This window comes from Gymnoscopelus braueri (genome assembly GCF_963280865.1).
Source record: "Gymnoscopelus braueri genome assembly, chromosome: 9".
Taxonomy (NCBI): domain Eukaryota; kingdom Metazoa; phylum Chordata; class Actinopteri; order Myctophiformes; family Myctophidae; genus Gymnoscopelus; species Gymnoscopelus braueri.
The window spans coordinates 27,610,399-27,623,676 of record NC_137610.1 but is presented as its reverse complement, the minus strand read 5'-3'; the positions used below and the strand labels follow the sequence as shown (position 1 = coordinate 27,623,676).

The window sequence follows — 13,278 nt, the reverse complement described above, 5'->3', positions numbered from 1 at the left end:
TTAGCACGTTCATGAATAACATCCCGAACTACAAGCCTCTGGATAGTAGAACGTATGGCGGAGGTGGCCAGCGTACTTCATGAGTCTAGCTCTTTTTTCTTTTATTTTTCTTTTGAGGGCAGATTTGTCGGGCTTTCTCCAACAGCCACTTAAAGGCAGGATGTGTGTATCTTTTATTTACACACTGCGGTGTGGTGAAGTCTGTTTGTGATTATCAGAAACCTGGCAGATGCCAGATGAGATCTCTCAGTGGATGGAGCCTGCTGTTGCCGGCAGGATAGGACGCAGAGTTTTGAACCACTGAAGTGTGACAAATAGCGACAAAAATAGTACGCACCGCGATGCAAAGAGTTGTGAGCTTGCAGATCGGCTATTTTCACTTAATAATCACGAGTTTTCTCTGAATTGTCACCTATTTCTGCCTATTATGGACATGCCCAAAATAGAAACGACAGGGTTAACAGGTCCTCTCATGCACCCCCCCCCTCTTTATCTGAAAACGAGAAGGAAGAGTTGACAACATTTTTACCGTAGCCTTCGGCAGGGTCTTAAAAACCCTCGAGACCCCGGCGAAGGCTCGGACTGAAACGTGAGTCCAATAAAAATTGCATCTGGAACTTTGCATATTTTTTGTTTTCCTGTTGTTTCTCCTGGGTCTGCACCTCGCAAGGACATGTTGTTGTGCATCACTTTCTCTCTCTTTAGTATTCTTCTCTCTCTCTCATTCTGCCCTTCAGTTTTCACTCCTTATCTCTCCGTCCCTGACTCTTTCTCTCCGCCCCCTCTATCTCTCTCTCTCTCTCTCTTTACCATGGTCCAACAACTTTTTTTTAACACATGGAAGCAATGAGTGGGTGATGGGTACAAGAAGGGGGTCCCAGCAACAGAGAGCCCTAAAAAGTCCCCACATACGTGGTGCCCTTTTGTGTGAAAAGGTGTGGGTAAACTGTAGTGCTTTTTACTGCAGCCGTTGCCCTGAATGGGCAATGCATTATGGGTGATCATTACAGTGGAGAAACACTCAGGGCTGTGGGTGAGAGCTGACTGTCCCCCCACCCCCCAACCCCCAGCCCCCCAGGGAAGCTGGATGAGGGGGCAATAGCGACATGGAAATGTGCATAATTTACGGTGGTGACAAAAGTTAGTTTGATTGTCAGGGTAAATTGAGGTTGTCCCCCCCTCCCCCACCCCCAAGACCCCAAAACAGGCCTGAGCAGCAGGAAGTCTTCCCTTATACAGAAGAAGCACATCCCACCACTCTTATCCAGCTACACTGTAATGACCCCTCCCTCGTAAAGTGAGCCCTCAAATTTCGGTTAGCCCTCAGGGGTCAAAGTGCCACAGAGATACTTCAAGACACCCAGCTTTGTCTGGTCCGTAGAATATGACACATCCCACATATCCCATTCTGACCTATAATAAGTATACTGATGGTATTCACATACTCATTTTGGATGGATCAATCTAGATTTAATAAAAAGAGAACGGGTATCTACCGCAGTATATCCGGGGGATTTTCTGGGGATATGTGTACATTTCTGGTAGCAATAATTTCACCATGAAACAAAGCTCATTGGGGGTTAAAAGCTCAAACAAACGTATAACTCGATTCCACTAGTCGATCTAGTTCTCACTGTACATTGTGGGCTTCATCACCCTCCTCTCCTGGGAAAGACAGGTTCACAAATCCTGGTTGGATTGCTGACTATCATAAGAATAATACTGCTGTTGCCACAAGCAAACCTTGTTTCTCAAAACAAAACTTTAGAGGAATTTATAAACAGTGAAACTTTATGGCCTTTATGGCCTAGGGCCCATGACAACTGTTTTGACTGTAGACCCCAGAGCGTATAGGGTCGTGAAACATGAAACATACCTACAGTAGACAGTAAACAAACAAAAGCATCACTAAAACTCCAGTTTATGTATCATCAGCAGCCATATGATTTTGTCGACAGGCTTAAGAAACACACCCAAACTCAAGCTTATCATTTAGATCTCTGTTCCGACGCCTAATGTTATTTTTTGCTCCATCTTGTGCTTCCTCCAGGTCCAGTTATATTTCTCGTGTCTGCCTGAGGACAAGGTTCCCTACGTCAACAGTCCAGGAGAGAAGTACAGAATCAAACAGCTTCTTTATCAACTGCCGCCGCATGATAATGAGGTACGTACGTCATTGCATTTGAGTGTGTTTCACAGTTTCTGCCTTCACATGATCTAAAAATAAATGCGTGTCCATGCATTAATATTATAAGTGCATGGCCGTGCATGTGTGTGTGTGTGTGTGTGTGTACGCCTGCGTAATTATTGCTGTATTTATGTTTGTGCGTGTAATGCAACGTCTGAGTATCATAAAATTCCACCCAGCGGGCCGTCTAATTAAAGCCATCGTTAGAGCAAAGCATCCCACCGGCCAGTGCCCATTTTCCCACCACGACCCCTGCGGCTCCCTCCCTCCTTCATGTTGTTTGAGTAGCTGTGTCCGTCCTCTGCCTGCTAAAAGCCCACAGAGTTGTTAAACAACCTCGCCATACATTTCGCCCCGGCCGCCATCCATCGCACCCTCGTGAGCACTTGGCATTCACGTTGACGTCACAACAGGGGATTTTTGTTCGGGCAATTTTGCAGCCTTGTAGCGCGGGGGCTACAATGTGACTTTTGACTTGATGATTTTATGATGTTTGCTGGGGGGGGGCGCCCACCAGCAGGATTCCTGTCATAGCGGTGGTTTTTATGGGGGACAGCTCCGCGGGAGAGAGGGACGCAGGTTGAAAGGGTCTTTATGTGATGCCACCACCACCACCGCGGTGGTACCGAAAGCCGCATGCCTCAGCTTCCTTTGTATGCCCCGTCCCCTTGATTTCACTCCAAACACAAGGCCTTGTTTGTGTAAACGTCTGCTTTCCTCCTTGTTAAGGGTTTTGGGAGACGTCAGGAGAGAAAAAAAAGGGCCGTTGTAAAAGATGAGGTTCTCAATCTAGAGACTGTGGGCGGGGGTGTGGAGGCAGGGGGTAGGAAGGCCACGCGGGGGTCAAACATGTTACCTTTGTTCCAAAATGTTCTGGTATGCACTCTGCCCTCTCCCATACTTAACTCACTTTATAACCTCTTTTGATGAGTGACAGTCATGGCTATTAGATCCACTGCCTGATATTTGCATTAGGGTAAAAGTCAAAGGGATATTCCAAACCAAAATGTCATCTTCAATGGACAACGGCCATAAAAAAAAACATCTGTGTCAGCCGTAAGGCCCCCTTTTAAAACACGAGAAGCTCTCATTTATTGGTGTGTGAATTAAAGTGACCTTTTCGTGACTAACCCTTCTGTACTTCTCTCCGTACCTTAGGTGCGTTACTGCCAGTCCCTCAGCGAGGAGGAGAAGAAAGAGCTGCACATGTTCAGCGTCCAGAGGAAGAAGGAGGCCCTGGGGAGGGGAACGCTCAAACTGCTGCCCCGCAATCTCCTCCACAGCGTCTGCGAGCATGTAAGACCCCGGTCTTTACCTATCATTACACAGCAACACAGAACGTATTAGGCTTTATTTAGACTCCTTAGTACGACCAGTGGTGGACAAAGTACTCAACCCCAGAACTTGAGTCAAAGTACGGATAAAGTATAGACTTCCAGAAATCTTAGCTATTTGAAAAAGAGGTTAATTCATAATGTACGTTTTCCCTTCCCAGAAATGTAAGTGGAGTGAAAGTCACAAGTATCCAAAAAATTCAAATACACAAGTAAGGTACAGATACTCAAAACATAAGTATAGTACTCAAGTAAAAGTACTTAGTTACTGTCCAAGAATCAGTAAAGTTTTAGTTGTCACTAACGTAGTCACTAAAGTACAATGAGGTATGAATTAAGCTGAATTCAGAGGCCAGAGGTCAGCTTACACAGTATGTAAAACATCCACTGTACTACAGATAAAACATGTAAAACATATACTCTACTACAGATTTCAGTATCAGCCATGCAAATAAAACAGACTTGCAGCCAATGCATGCATGCATGCAGGCAGACCTCTCTCCCTCTCTTACTGTCGTTTAGAGTGGCTTGGGACAGTGCCTCTGTTCCCGTTTAATATTATGATTACAATATTATCATTCAGCAGCCACAGGAGTGATCATTAAACCTTCTCAAAACATAGCTGCACATCTGCAGCTCTCCACTACGCCTCCATCGTCTCTGTCCAGCGGATAAAGCTGTTTTTTGTTCCTCTCTCTGTGAATGGACAGCTTTAATAATTTAAGCCGCAATTTAATACTAAGTCGTACGATGGTGTCGATGGCGAAAATAGGCAATCCACGAAGCTCATAATGCGCCACTATATTTAGCTATCTTGGAAAATATTTGAAAAGTTCAGATTTTTTTGGGGGGAAAGATTTTCACGTGGAATGACATGCCCAAAATAGGGAGGGAGGCCAGGTTGAAAGTGGTTAAGTTAAATGGACAATAAAGCATAACACATTGGCCAGATTGAGGACCGTGGTTGATGGCTGGATGTTGACCATAATTCCCCTCGGGAACAGATGCCACATACTCTATCTACCACATACCGATGCTGTCCACACAGCTGTATATGGGCCTGATCACAAATAAGGATTATAGGGATAAGCGTCTTAGCAGTCGATTGACCTTTTACTTTCATGGTATGTTGTATCTTTTATGCAAATTCTGCGCGCTACGTTCTCATCACCTGTGGCCATGTCACATTTGCATATTGCAGTGCGGCGAGAACATCAACGGGGGAGAAATGGCGGTGTTTGCATCCAGGGCCGGCGCCAGCAGGCTCTGCTGGCACCCGGCGTGCTTCGCCTGCTCCACCTGCAGTGAGCTCCTGGTGGATCTGATCTACTTCTTCCAGGAGGGGAAGATCCACTGTGGAAGACACCACGCCGAGCTCCTCAAGCCACGCTGCTCCGCCTGCGATGAGGTGAGAACGTAACTAGCTACTGTATGGGACCCCTAGTGGTCCGTGACATAATCACAGGCTGTCCATGGGGGAAAAAATGTAAATGTAAAAAAAAACACACACACACACACACACACACACACACACACACACACACACACACACACACACATTTAATGATTTGGTTTCATAAGTTAAAATGTTGAACCAATAGGCATATAGTGCGGGAAAAAAGCTTTAAATCAAATATTGACTAAGGGCTTGATATATTTCATTGCATTGGAGATTTGGAGATGAGGTTTCTGCCTGACAGCAACGATATGCTAGTAAGATTGCAATTTACAATTTAGGCATTTAGCAGGTCTACGCTCTTCCAGAGCGATTTACAGTAAGCAAGGACAAGGTAATAAATCAAATGCATAGAAATAGTAATCTAGGATCATAGGTAAACCAAGAACCTATCATCAGTGTGTGGTCCAGAGCTCATAAAAAGGTTGAAAACCACAGCTGTGAACGTACTTGAATGTTACTCCCTGATAAGAACGACCATAATTAGATACAGATAGATGAAAGCATCTAAATGAGTGTGTGTAATTGTTTGCAGATCATCTTTGCTGATGAGTGCACGGAGGCCGAGGGGCGTCACTGGCACATGAAGCACTTTGCCTGTTTCGAGTGCGAGACCATCCTGGGGGGCCAGCGGTACATCATGAAGGACGGCCGGCCGTACTGCTGCGGCTGCTTCGAGTCGCTCTACGCAGAGTACTGTGAGGCCTGTGGAGAACACATAGGTAAAGACCAGTGGCTCTCAACCTTTTTCCATGTTAAGGACCTCCCAAATTGACATTATTAGCCACATCTACAAGTTCACAACGCGATGCGCTGTGAGCTTGAAGATTGGCTATTTTTAGTTTTTTATAAGTTTTATGTCCATTGTCTCATCTAGTGTCCAATCTGCTTCAAATTTCTGTATTGACCTTATATTGTGTTAACATACTCTACCATACAAATAGGTTTAAATAACATTGTATAAATTAGATTATGTCCTGGATTGTAGCTTTAAAACGTTTTTATAATTTTCTCGCCAATTAGATCATTGTCAATTTGTCGTTGTTGTTATTTACTATGTATTTACACCATATTTCCTCCTGTGTGTTTCGCTTCAGGTGTGGACCACGCCCAGATGACCTACGACGGCCTCCACTGGCACGCCACAGAGGGCTGCTTCAGCTGTGCCCAGTGCAAGGCCTCCCTGCTGGGCTGTCCCTTCCTGCCGCGCCAGGGCCGCATCTACTGCTCCAAGACCTGCAGCCTGGGCGAGGACGTCCACGTCGCCTCCGACTCGTCCGACTCCGCCTTCCAGTCGGCGCGCTCCCGCGAGTCCCGCCGCAGCGTGCGCATGGGCAAGAGCAGCCGCTCGGCCGACCAGTGCCGCCAGTCGCTGCTCTTCTCGCCCTCCGTCAACTACAAGTCCCTCGGCTTCAGCGGCGGCAACGCCGACGACACTCTGACCAACAAGCTGGCCCACATGGGCCTGTCCGACGAGCGCTTCTGGAGGGAGGGCCGCGGCGAGGAGACGGAGGCCCCCGAGGACCGCGAGGAGGAGTGGGCCGAGCACGAGGACTACATGACCCAGCTCCTGCTCAAGTTCGGCGAGCACGGCGTCTTCCAGCAGGCCGACGACACCCGGCCCGCCGACCTGTGGATATCCGAGACGGACGTCAAGATGAAGCAGGATTCTTCCAAGGCTGGGGGTAGCGGTGGGAGTGGAGGAGGTGGAGGACGAGGACAAGGACAAGGACAAGGGAGGGGCAGCCAGAGTCTGGCCAGTAAGAAGTACCAGGCGGACATGTACTGGGCTCAGTCCCAGGACGGGCTCGGGGACTCGGCGTACGGCAGCCACCCGGGGCCCGCCAGCAGCAGGAAGATCCAGGAGCTGGAGCTGGAGCACGGGGCGGGGGGAGTGGGCTTCCAGGGGAAGGAGCAGCAGTGGTACAGCGACTCCCTGGAGTGCATCGCAGGCGAGCTCAAGAAGACGGACCAGAGCGTCCGAGATTCCATGGATTCCCTGGCTCTCTCCAATATCACCGGTGGGTAACAAACAATGACATCAGAAAGAAGTGATTTCAGGAGGCAAAAAAGTTATAGATGGCCTGGACCGCTGGCGTAGTGGTCCAGTTCAGTGTAGTCTGACAGTATGTCGCGGGTTCGAGTCCCGATCCCGACGGCCTTTGCTGCATGTCACTCCCCATCTCTCTCTCCCCATTTCCTGTCAGCCCACTGTCATGTCAATAAAGGCATAAAAGCCCAACAATAAATCTTAAAAAAAAAAAAAAATGCTCCAGCCATTAAACGCTTTATTAACACACAACACATACTTATTTCAATTAGAGATCTACTATAGAGCTATGATATATTTTTCATAGAAGTCGTTGTGCTAACTTTCCGTCATTGTCATTATTTTCTCAGGGGCCTCGGTCGACGGGGACAGCAGAGACCGGCCGTTCATGTACTCCATGCAAAACCTCCAGGAGCTGGAGACGGAGGACTGTGAGAAGACCAGCAACATGGGAACCCTCAACTCCTCCATGCTACACAGAAGTGCCAACTCCCTGAAGAGCCTCATATCTGAGCAGGAAGAGGAAGCGGAGGAGAATGTTCCAGAGGAGGAAGAGGTTCCTCTCCCCGAGGAGAGAGCCAAACCCCCTCATCTCCCAGCGCTCAGGAGGACCCGCTCGCAGTCCAGGCCACAGCAGGTCAAGTTCTCTGACGACGTGGTGGACAACAGTAGTGGCGGTGGTTATGGCGATCTGCCGGTGCGCCAGCCCCCGATGAGCGAACGGACTCGGCGGAGGGTGTATCATTTTGACGACCAAGAGCAGGACGTTAACTCCGGACGCCAACACCACCACGACCACCACCACCACCGGAGGCGCCGCAGCCGCAAGTCTCGCTCGGACAACGCTCTTCACCTCGTGCCCAAAGAGAGGGCGGCCCGCGCGTACCACAGAGAGGACCACCACAGAGGCCACCCCGGCCCTGCTGCCCTTGGTGCCAAGGGACCGCAGCAGCAGCAGGCCTTCTACGGCCAACCGCTCCCCCATCCTCCCCCCAACCCCAACTCCCGCACAGCCGCAGGCTACGGTCTCCAGCAGGGCCCGGCCATGGACAGGTTTCTTGAGCTGTGTGATGACGACGATGACTGGTGCTCCACTTGTTCCTCCTCCTCTTCCGACTCAGAGGAGGAAGGCTTCTTCCTGGGTCAGCCCATCCCCCAGCCCAGGTCCCACAGACACTACTATGCAGATGACCTGCCCAGCCCCGTGGCAGGACTCCCCTCTGCCTGCTACGCCGGCCCGCATGTACGGACTAAATCCAAAAAGAAGAAAGGTCACAAGGGGAAGAACTGCATCATTTCATAAAGACTCGAGCCCTTTCTTTTTTAAAGCCTTAATAATTTATACTCCGTCGTATACGACGGTGACACTTACCGAAAAAGAACTGATCCGACAAGTTTGCTAGCTCGGAAGATCGGTTCTTTTCGGCACACGAGTATGAATTAAGCTTAAATCAGTTTTGTATAATGCTCTGGGACATCTTCTCCGATTCTCGAAGCCACCGTTTGTATTACCAAAACACCCCGCTTGCTAATAAATGCATCAACTCCTGCCAGTTGGAAGTACTGTAGTGTACATGTCAACACAGCACTCAATTTAACCACATAAACCCTGTGCCTCCCTATTTTGGGCATGTCATTATAGACTATAATTCTTTTTGAAAATTGTAGAAATGTTTTCAAAAATGTTCAAAGTTTTCAAAAAATAGCTGAAAATAGAACATCCACAAGCTTCACAATAGCTTGTAGATACGCTATTTTCGGTGAAGTATACAGGGGCTTAAGTGGTTAACAACTCATTGTCAGGAGAAGCAAAATGCCTTTTCCGATTCTGCATAATGTATGTGCTTCTGTAATGTCACAAAATGCCAATGTACTGTAGTAGCAAATACCATAATTCAGAGTAAAACATATTTATAAAGCATACTTTAGATAGTTATTTAACATTTGCAGATATTACTGTATATATTGTAGAGTTCAAAAAAACCAAATGGTTATTTTTATACCCCTCCCGAGGACACGAAACTGTCGGCGAGTTGTTTACATAACCTTTAATTCCACCAGGGTGCTAAAATTGAGATGATATAGTTTGACCTGGGCTTTTTATGTGTTTCTTTGGTAAAGGTTTCTGCAGTCCTAACAGAAGAGGAAAAGTGTATGCATTAAGCCCCATTAATACTTCCGTCGTAACTACAGTGTTGCTGACCGAGAACAGCAAATCTACAAATTCACAACATGTCACAGTTGTGAGCTTATAGATCCGTTTTACGTTTGTCACGCCGTCGGTGTACGGCGGAGTATAAATTAAGCATTATTACAGCACCTGGTTGAGCGGGCTATTTATATAGGTCATGTTTTATTGTAAACTAATCATTGTAATCTGTATAAATGTACAAACTGGAATATAAGGCTCAGATTGATAATTGTAATAAAAAATATATAATGATTTGACGTCTGTTTCTTTCTGAAGTACTTTAAGGAATTTCACTTATTTCAATAAATCGTTTTTTTATTTGCAACAAAATAGTAAGAACATTTAAACCGACAAAAATAAAACCAACAAACATTTATATATAAAATAGACATAACCGGTAGCATTCAAAACCCTTGTGTTAGAGACGGTATCACTGGTGCTTATAAGATACATAATTATACAGATACTGTACTAGGTCTAAAGCCTGGTCCTTGGATACTGGAGGTACAGTACCATTCACCATAACTACAACTGAAAGTCCTCCGTTTCCTATAGATCTGTCCCTAAATTGGCAAGGATTAGAATAATTCAACAATTAATAGTTCAAACCCAGTTATGGGTGAAACATTGCAACGTTAACAGACATGAAGTCAAGGCTTGGGCAATATCGTGATATCGTGATATTGCCATAAAGAACGTCTATTTTTATTTTATCCTCTTTTTTTTAAACGATATCTGGTAAATGGGTTAACCTACCACAGAGTCTCATCACCAACATGATTCTCAAACCGAATAAGAAAGAATAATACCTGGGCACTTCAGGAGAGACTACCCAAATAAAATACTGGAGCACTCGACCGGTCTGCACGTATTTATTATTTTGCAGGGGCACGCATTTATTATTCACCACTGCAAAATTATAGATACGTGCAGACCAGTATAGTGCTCCAATATTTTAATTGGGTAGTCTCTCTTTCAAGTTGTCCCTGTTGAGCACCCTTCTACCTTTTAACTGAGTTCTCTTCTCTTTGTACCACCATGCTTCTCAAACCATCCCTGATCATGTGGCTATATGAGACTAACCATCTTTTGACTTCCTAATGTGATAACGGTTGAATCTTTCAATTTCCTTCTGTGACGTTAGAATGATAAAAACAAAAAACAACACACATTTAGCAATATCATGCCATTGTCAAAAATGTAGCTTACAGCTTTACATTTGAGCTGTTGAAATGTCTGAGCTTATTTAATTCAGTAGTTCTTGTAACTCTCCTCCCAAAACACTGTAATATCATTGAACTCGAATCAATAAATCAATTAATTCAGGGGAAATAAAGTAAAAAGACATGCGAAATGTCTGTTGTTTACAAGAGAATTCCTTAAATATGATATTGGAAAACGAGTGAAATCATCTCAACCCTAAAGGGCTGTTCAAACCAAGCACAATAACTACTACAGTATGACGGTAACTATACGTATGTCATTGTTTGGATGTTTCCCATGTTTGGACATCTGGGATGCAATCAGGTGCCACTGTTTACAGAACGTTATCGCTCATCAGTTTGGACGCTGACATACTTACCGTTATAGTTATAATGCTTTGTGTGAACAGCCCTTTAGACATTGTTCTATTTCTTAAAAAGGAAGAAGTTTCAACACTAAATGCCGTTACTGCTGTAACTCAAACAGTACAGCAAGAATGTCCTTATTCTTTTTGGCATCGCAGTCTCTGCCTTAATTTATACTCCATCGTACGACGGTAATAATCACTGAGAGAACAGATCTTTTCAACAAGATGGTATAGTAAACTAGGCTTTTATTCCCGGCTGTATGGCCTGAGCCAGTCTCTGCTTTATACCGAGATGATCTCAGATGGTTGTGTGGCCTGGTCCAGTCTCTGCTTCTTTACACAGAGATGACCTCAGACGGCTGTATGGCCTGGTCAAGCTCCATAGCCTGGTCCAGCTCCTTGATGAAGTGACTGAGGTCATCTAGACATCGCTGCTTTATCTCCAGCAGGTTCTCCGTCAGCGGGGCCTTCAGCATCTGCTCCAACGCCGGCTCCTTGTCTGCCAACATCTTCACCACCGTGCCAAACGTCTCGCAGTCCTGCCTGTACAGCTGCAATGCAAAAGGAAAATAAATAAATACAAGGTTACCCCAGAATTCGTAAGAACATTTATCGAGATAAAATGAAGCACACGTATCACACGAAAAAATATGAAAATAAATGTAATTTTCTTTTTACAGCATGGCTTTTGAAAGAGGTAACCGTCTGTAAGAGGGTCTTCTGTGTGTGTGTCTGTGTGTCTGTCTAGAGCTAATCTCACTGCACACTGTCACAAGGCTAACGTAGTAGCCCACTAATTTCTATTCACAAATCAGTGGGTTTCGGATTGTCCAAATCTGGACACAATCGGCTGGACTCTTTCAGAGCAGGTTATTGTAGTAAACTAAAACTAACAAAATAATGAAAACTAGAATTGAAAAACTAAAACATTTGTTTTAGTCTTTGTCAGTATCCAATATTTTTCTTACAAAATAGCTAAAGTAGCCGATCTGGATATGGGTAAGACACTTTTTGTTAACCAACTTTAAAGGAGGAGTTCACCCAAAAAATGACTTATTTTCTATGAATTACACACCCCATGAAGCCTTTGTTACGGCTCACTCCTCCTCACCTTCACATTCAAGGCCCCTCCCCCTCACTGACTACTCCATGGCTCAACTCAGCACACCTGCTCTCCCTCAGCAATCGCCGCACCTGTCTTCCATCCCACAATCAACTGCTGCCACTACAAGAGCCCAGTCTGCACTTCACTCCGTGCCAGATCTTAACCAGTCTACGTCTTCCGGATCCCCAGCTGAGCTGTGCTAACCACGGAGCTACCAACCCACACCACCTCCACTCACTCCACTACCTTTCCACCCAAACTGTGAATAAATACGCCCACGGGCTTCACCTAAACTACGTCTCCTCTTTGCTGTGCGCTTGGGTCACTCACACACACCAGCCTTAACAGTAAGATCTGGCCATCTGGACCCAGCCAGCATGGAAGGAAAACCACCGGCATTCAGTCCGCTTCAGGCCCAGGGACAGGTCTTAGCACAGCACTCCCGCCTACTACAGGAAGCATCTGCTGTCGTGTCTAATGTGCAACAGGAGCTCCAGGGGATTTCAACTCTGCAGCAGTCCCAGGCCACTCAGCAGCAAGCCCAGATAAATCAACTCACTACTTTGGTCCAGGATCTCTCTAACCAGGTCGCCGCGCTCTGCGCTCGACTCACTCCACCTCCGGGCCATCCGGCCCCCGCTCCTGTCCAACCAGCTCCTGTGCCGAACGCAGTCCCTGTACCAGACATACCTCCCACTCGGGAGCCCCATCTTGTGGCCCCGGCTCTCTTTGACGGGTCCTTCACTCTCTGTCGGGAGTTCCTTATGCAGTGTGAGTACATTTTCGATCTGCAACCTAGTATGTACTCCACTGCCACCGCCCGCATAGCCTACATAGCTAATCTGACCACAGGGCAGGCTCGCCGGTGGGTTATGGCTAGTCGTGAGGGCTCTGCACCTTACATGCAAGACTACATAGCATTTACTGATGAGTTCAGGACTGTTTTCGATCATGATGTCCACGGACAGGATGCAGACTCAGCTCTTTCCACCCTCCAGCAGGGTTCTGGCTCTGTGGCGGAGTATGCCACAGAGTTTCGTATTCTCGCAGCCCGTTGCCAGTGGAACGAGGCCGCATTGTTCAGTGCTTTCCGGCGGGGTTTGGCAGAGCCCGTGAAGGATGCCTTGTCTGGTAGGGAGAGGCCTCCCAACCTGAATCTGCTCATCTCCCTCTCTATTTCTCTTGACGAACGTCACCGGGAGCGTAAGCGTGAGAGGGCTCACCAGTGTCATGCTGCCGCTAGGCCATCTCCACCTCCTCCAGTCAGCCTTAACCGGCCTGTCCAAGCTTTCCCTGCTTTCTCAACTTCTGCTGGTGAGGAGCCTATGCAGTTGGGCCGAGCCCGCCTAACCTCTGCTGAACGTATGCACCGACGGCTACAGGG

The 13,278-nt window shown here is 46.8% G+C and overlaps 2 protein-coding genes across 5 annotated transcripts in view; one reads left to right on the top strand and one right to left on the bottom strand.

The window, feature by feature from the left end:
* Window positions 1-9,440, top strand: part of prickle1a (prickle homolog 1a) — a 34,044-nt gene extending 24,604 nt beyond the window's left edge. For both annotated transcript variants that reach the window (XM_080438335.1, XM_080438336.1), the window contains exons 3-8: window positions 2,051-2,164; window positions 3,347-3,484; window positions 4,724-4,930; window positions 5,514-5,700; window positions 6,076-6,999; window positions 7,379-9,440. In XM_080438335.1, the coding sequence (XP_080294461.1) occupies window positions 2,051-2,164; window positions 3,347-3,484; window positions 4,724-4,930; window positions 5,514-5,700; window positions 6,076-6,999; window positions 7,379-8,331 (2,523 nt within the window). In that variant the 3' untranslated portion in view covers window positions 8,332-9,440. The remainder of the gene's footprint in view (window positions 1-2,050; window positions 2,165-3,346; window positions 3,485-4,723; window positions 4,931-5,513; window positions 5,701-6,075; window positions 7,000-7,378) is intronic.
* An 82-nt stretch (window positions 9,441-9,522) lies between these two features.
* Window positions 9,523-13,278, bottom strand: part of LOC308092576 (periphilin-1) — a 64,693-nt gene continuing 60,937 nt past the window's right edge. For all 3 annotated transcript variants that reach the window (XM_080438558.1, XM_080438559.1, XM_080438560.1), the window contains one exon: window positions 9,523-11,340. In XM_080438558.1, coding sequence (XP_080294684.1) covers window positions 11,125-11,340 — 216 coding nt within the window. In that variant the 3' untranslated portion in view covers window positions 9,523-11,124. The remainder of the gene's footprint in view (window positions 11,341-13,278) is intronic.